Consider the following 6,000-nt stretch of genomic DNA (forward strand, 5'->3'; position numbering starts at 1 on the left):
CATCCGTTTAAAAGTAGATGGCGCATTCTTTAAGCCAAACGACATCACTGTATAACAAAATGACCCCTGATCAGTGACGAAGGCCGTATTCTTTTGATCTTTTTTCCACAGGGGTATATGATGGAAGCCGGAGTAGGCATCCACAAAACTCATCAAGTAATGCCCGGCTGTAGAGTCGACCAGACTGTCAAGCTTTGGAAGCGGGTAACTGTCCTATGTACATGCCTTGTTCAAGTTAGTGTAATCTACACACATGCACCAGGTACCATTGGATTTCTTTACAAGCACCATGTTCGCAACCCAGTTAAGGAATTTACATGACCGAATGAACCAGGCGTTGTAGGCGTCGTTCGAAGTGCACCTACGTTAAGCATGTTGTGAATATGCTTGGCACTCATAGGAAGTGGGAATTGAAATATACAATAAGGGACAAGGAAAGTAGGGAGCCGCCAACAAGCTTTTAAGGAACTTGTAAACAGTTCATGGATCATTTAAGGCAACCACGATAAAGGGACAACGAAAGGCAACAACGATTGAGCCGTGAAGGTTATACCCCATTCATAATCCATGAGATTGCTAACTCCATATGGTTCGGAACCACAAAAGGAGGATCGGGGATGATGGTACAAAGTGAGTCATGGAGTCACATTCGCCCGTATTGGCCACTACTTGATTCTTATAGTGAAAAGTATTCCTGCGATCTCAAAGGCATACAAACAGAGATTCAATTTGCTCCAAACTATTATTAAGATAAATTGGTTGAATATTAATGCAACATATAATTCTATAAAATTTGTGATCACTTGATTAAACAACAAGATTAAAAGGAACCTAAACCGGTTGTCCAAATTATCTTATTAGGTGTGATTTTCAATTATATATTCCCTTTAGCATGCAATATGGTGTTCATAAAATAAGCATTAATATTGGAAGCAATTTAACAATAAATCCAACAATATAAAATCGTTAGAAAATTAATAGAAGTAAAAGGAACATAATTCTTACTTTGATTCTGTTTGCTTGCAACTATAAAATAATAAAGAGTTAGTAAATTCAAGGAAAAATAATAAAAAAACAATTAAATTAAATTAAATTAAATAGAGTTGATTTGGGGCCAAACCCTCAAATAGTTCTACCTTTCACGCCTTGGCTAATGGACAGGACCACGAGTAAAGTATGAACTCTTTGGAGTGCTTGAAGAGGGAATTTTGAAAGAGAAAATGTAGGCTAGTGTTTAGGCTAGAGTATAGAAGAGAGAAAAAGAGAGAATTAATTGATGCCCCGTACATCAGAAATGAGGGGGTATTTATAGAAAAAATGTGCTGAGGGAACACAGGAAACCCTAAAAAGATAAAAACCCTAAACAATAGCACCGGGACACGGCAGAGGGCACCGTGTCACGGTGCCTGGCACCGTCAAACGGGGCAAATTTCCGTGACACGGTGGATAGCTGTGTGACGCGGGAAATATTTAGGGTACGAGGAATAAAACGCGTGAAGGGTATACTTGGAAAATACACGAAATTGCCCCGTGTCATAGCACAGGCACCGTGTTACGGGGAATCCCACTGTGGCGCGACATTGGATCCCGTGACACGATGGACAGCTGCCGTGACGCGGGAGCCTGTAGTCCGTTTTTTTTGTCTAAATTCATTTTTAACCCTAATTTCGTTCAACATTTTTAAGTGCCGATTGATGATTTCGGGCCATTTCTGATTTATTATTATTAATTGGGCCAAAATAAATAAATAAATAATAAAATAAATAAAAGGTTTGGGCCAAAATAATTAAAAAATAAAATAAATAAAAGGTTTGGGCAAAAATTATAAAATAAAATAAAAAGGTTTGGGCTGAAATTAAAAATGAACTATGCTTTGACTAAACATCAAGACTAATCCATGGACTATTCAAAAATTGAATTTAATTAAACACGATTGTTTAAGCACTCTCGGGATTAAATACTGAACCCGACCAATAATGGCGGTGAAAGATTGTTCATCATCGGGTTTGGTTTCGGGGAAACATTTTTAGGTGTCTATAGAAGCCTCCACTTTTACTGAGTTTGTAGAAACGTTAGTTTCGAAAACGATAGTTAAAGTAGTCGATAGGGATACGCCGATACCTACAGAAAAATGTTAGTTCCACAGATAAAAGACTAAAGGGATAGAATACATATATGACTCCAGTGTATCGGTGACAAATGAGTTTGGCACCTTCCTATGCTTGTAGGAATCCACCGGATGACGTTTCTTGAAATCCTTTCCATGCCGGAGGAAAACCGACTAATGAATTTGGTAGCTTTTGAAGCCTGAAGAAACCTACCGGATGATACTTTCCATGCCTGAGGAAAGTCGACATATGATTTTGGTGTTTTTCTATGCTTGAAGAAATCCACTGATAATGCTTTCCATGCTGAGGAAAGCCGACTTGGCGGTTTTCTATACTTGAAGAAAAATCCACCGATAATGATTTCCATGATTGAGGAAAGCCAACTTGGCGATTTTCTATACTTGAAGAAAAAATCCACCGATAATGTATTCCATGCTTGAGGAAAACCGACTACTGATATAATTGCTGAAATTTGCAAGTATGATGGTTCAATTATCCCTGAACGTGGGCCGCAAATGATTTACCTTCAAGTCGACTATCCGACCATGTTACGTGTTGAAAATTTCTAAAATGCAACCCTAATGCTTGTTAGGGGCAAATCGGTAAATTTGATATCCTTTAAATACCAATTAAAATTTTCCTCGCAATTCCGGTGAGAAAATAACTGACCAAAATTTGCGAAAAATCGTTCCAACTGGGTCAAAGATGTTAAAATAACTGTCAGAAGGTTGAAAGGAGCGTGCAGGACAAACAAAAGGGCACCGCGTCACGGGGATGAATCCCGCGACACGGTGGATTTACCCGTCTTACGGTGGAAATCCCCATGACGCGGGACCCCTTTATTTATTTATTTTTTTTAATGAAATTGTCAACGCGCCACGATAAAAACACCGTCCCACGCGCGTGAATGCCTATACGTGGTAGCAGGATTCGTGGCACGGGAACGGGGTACACTTTGTCTTTAAATTTGAGCTCCTGCTTCCTATTTTCGCCAGTTTTTGTTCTCAAATTCCTTCTGTTCTCACCTTTTCTTCTTTTTTTTTTTATTTTTTTTTTATTTTGGCGTCTTCGGCCACCGTGCCACGAAGCCCATCACCGTGACACAGTGTCTGTTCTCGGTGCGTGAGAACTTATCTCACCGTTTTCTCGCCGTTGCTATTGTTGCCTGAGCTCCGCTGCTTGCCGTTTCTTCTGCCTGAGCTCTGCCGCCGTCCTAGATTCACCGTGACACGGGGTAGCGTCACCGTGCCACGACATTAGACCACCGTGTCGTGGTGGTTGCTGCACCATTTTTGCGGGTTTTTTCGAGCTTTTGTAGCTCAAATCTCCACCAAATTCGCTCCAATTTTTTTTCCTAATTTCCTTAATTTTGATTTTTCACAAGGATCTATGTAAGTTTCCTTTGCTTTGTCTCAAAATTATTTGTAAATTCCATACTTGCTTGAAACCCTAAAATATCAAATTGGGGGTTTTTAATTTTGAGCTTCCATGTAAAAATTCTTGCTATGAATGGACTTATATATGAATATATGTGTGTTTGTGAGCAATTTGAGACCAAGTTTGTGTGTTTTGGTGAGAAATTGAGCAAATCACCATTTTTTGATACTACTTGCGTGAAATGGTTTTCTTGTTGTTCATGTTATTCTTTTGCACTTGAAATTGTGATATGTTGGTTGTAGATCTTGTAAAATATGCCATGATGTGCCGATTTATCGTTCTTGTGCAATTTTAAAACGTGTTTTGTCTTGTGTATGTACTATATTGTCATGGAGAACATAGTATCATGCAATTAGGAGAACATAGTATTAGTTCGTCATGGAGAAACTAAATATTAGAACTAATTCCATTATTTTGATAATTTTTAACCTTGAGGTAAAATTTTGCGTATAATAGAAAATGCAACTTGAGGTAGCTGTTAAGCCGCTTTTGAATAAATAACTAAAAAACTTAGGAAACGATGCTAAGCATTTATATATATATATTTTTTAATAACATGGCTAGACAACGGGATCGCGATCTTTCTACCCATGGCCGGTGTTAGGCTTTTCAGGAGGACACTCCCATAGTTCCTGAGGGTATGGGTGACGATGCCCTAGAGACCGATCCTCGCCCTTCTTCGAGTAGGGGCAGGTGGATTTCACCTCCGTGGACGCCAGATGAGTGGGTTTTCTGCCGTGAGGACCACGTTTCTCACCGTCCACTTGGCGGCATAGTTGATGGCACGCTTCGCCATCATGGATCCGGAGCTGGAGATTTGGTTCCCTGGCTATACGGGATTATCACGAGAGATCCTGTTACGAACGCCTTGTGGGAATCTCCTGGTTTAGGAGATTTTTATTCGGCGGTCGTGGGGTTTCGCAGCCCCCGGGGTTGTGGCTCGACAGTCGTTCGCGCGTTGTTGGAGTATTTTTAGGATACTACCAACACTTTTCACTTTGCTTGGGGGGAGATGACAGTGACCCCCCTAGATTTTAGCATGATCAGCGGTTTATGCTTCACCGATTGGGTCGTGCGACAAATTCGTGACCTTACTTGGGGGGCGGCTAAGGTATCAGATTTGTTAGGTCCGGTCATTCAGAATATCAAGACTCAGCCGGTGCCTCGAGGTGGTCCTAAGAGTGGGCGATCAAAGTTGGCTTATGTTCTGGCCCATGGCTTTGACATAGATGAGATATCACCTGAGCAGCAAGTGCGGATCTTCATTTTGAATCTCATTTCCGTGACTCTTTCTCCTGATACGAGTTCGCGTGCGCTCGTTTCCTACCTACCTTCTCTGGTCAAGATCGGCGAGATAGGATCCTTTAGTTGGGTCAGCCTTGGATATGCCGATCTTCCTTGTCGCTACGTCATGGCTGTATGCAGCTGAATGACTAGGCCCCTGCCACTGTCTACGGTTTATGGAGAGCCGTAGAGATGACGATCTTTCTTCTTCTTGTTTTGTTTTAATCTGTTTGACTCATGTGCATAGAGAGTACTTTTCATTGTAGCTATGGTTCTATGAGTAATTTTCGGGATTGGCCCCTCGACGGCGTCATGGAGCAGTCCATGACTTCCCTGTCGGAGCTAGCTATGGGTGACTGAGGCGAGTCACAAGTGGAGTCCGTTCCTACGTTGCGTTGGCTGCTACGCCGAGGCACCTCTTCCGTTGGAGTAAGAATTGTTTTTGCAGCATGTTATTCTCTACCTTGACGTTATTTTTGGCGTTCATTGCAACTTTTTATGGTTTTCAGGTTGCTGTTGAGATCGAGTATCGGCCTTGGGGTGGGATAACTGATCTTCCCGAGGCCTTGCAGCTTTCTGCGTACTGTACTGTTTTTGTTGGTACTGGACGCTTTGCTTGGTATCTTGGGGAGCCTGTTGTTCGTCAGCACAGTGATGATCGCTTTGCGGTGCCCTTGCCTCCACCGGAGTCGATGCTGGACTTACGTTTGCTTAGGGAGTTGATAAACAGGGGTGAGCTCTACACTTTTCCTTGGCAGGAGCTTGTGCGTATGGAGGGCGATTATTCGCAGGACTTTCTTCCCTCTTTGGCTCATCCACCTCGTCTCCCTAGATATGATTTGTTTTGAGAATTTTATTGCTAGTCTCTGTTAAAAATGTCGAATAATCTGATTATTCGATCGTATTTTCAGACGACTGTTTGCCGTGTGGGGAAGATTGAGGTCCCGCCTCAATCCGTCCGCTACCCAGGGACGATCGGTATTACTGAGGATCATATTACTGAAATGCCAGAGGGTTTCAGACAGGCGCAGGAGTCTTTGCCTGATGTGTTTAAGCCGGTAAGCTTTTTTTCACATTATTCATCCTTTTTAATACCGCTTGTTACTGATTTTTCTTAGCTTTGTTCTCAGCTTACGCACCTGGAGATGATGGAATTCATGAAGCTGGTTGA

At 41.8% G+C, this 6,000-nt stretch overlaps 1 protein-coding gene across 1 annotated transcript in view; it reads left to right on the plus strand.

Annotated features, from left to right (window-relative positions):
* The window catches only part of LOC145632831 (O-fucosyltransferase 28-like), an 80,772-nt gene extending 74,772 nt beyond the window's left edge, over positions 1–6,000 (plus strand). The window contains exons 3-4 of the mRNA XM_081685164.1: positions 5,339–5,429; positions 5,960–6,000. Of these exons, the coding sequence (XP_081541290.1) occupies positions 5,339–5,429; positions 5,960–6,000 (132 nt within the window). The remainder of the gene's footprint in view (positions 1–5,338; positions 5,430–5,959) is intronic.

This window comes from Chenopodium album, chromosome 5 (assembly GCF_948465745.1).
Source record: "Chenopodium album chromosome 5, dcCheAlbu1.1, whole genome shotgun sequence".
Classification (NCBI taxonomy): Eukaryota; Viridiplantae; Streptophyta; class Magnoliopsida; order Caryophyllales; family Amaranthaceae; genus Chenopodium; species Chenopodium album.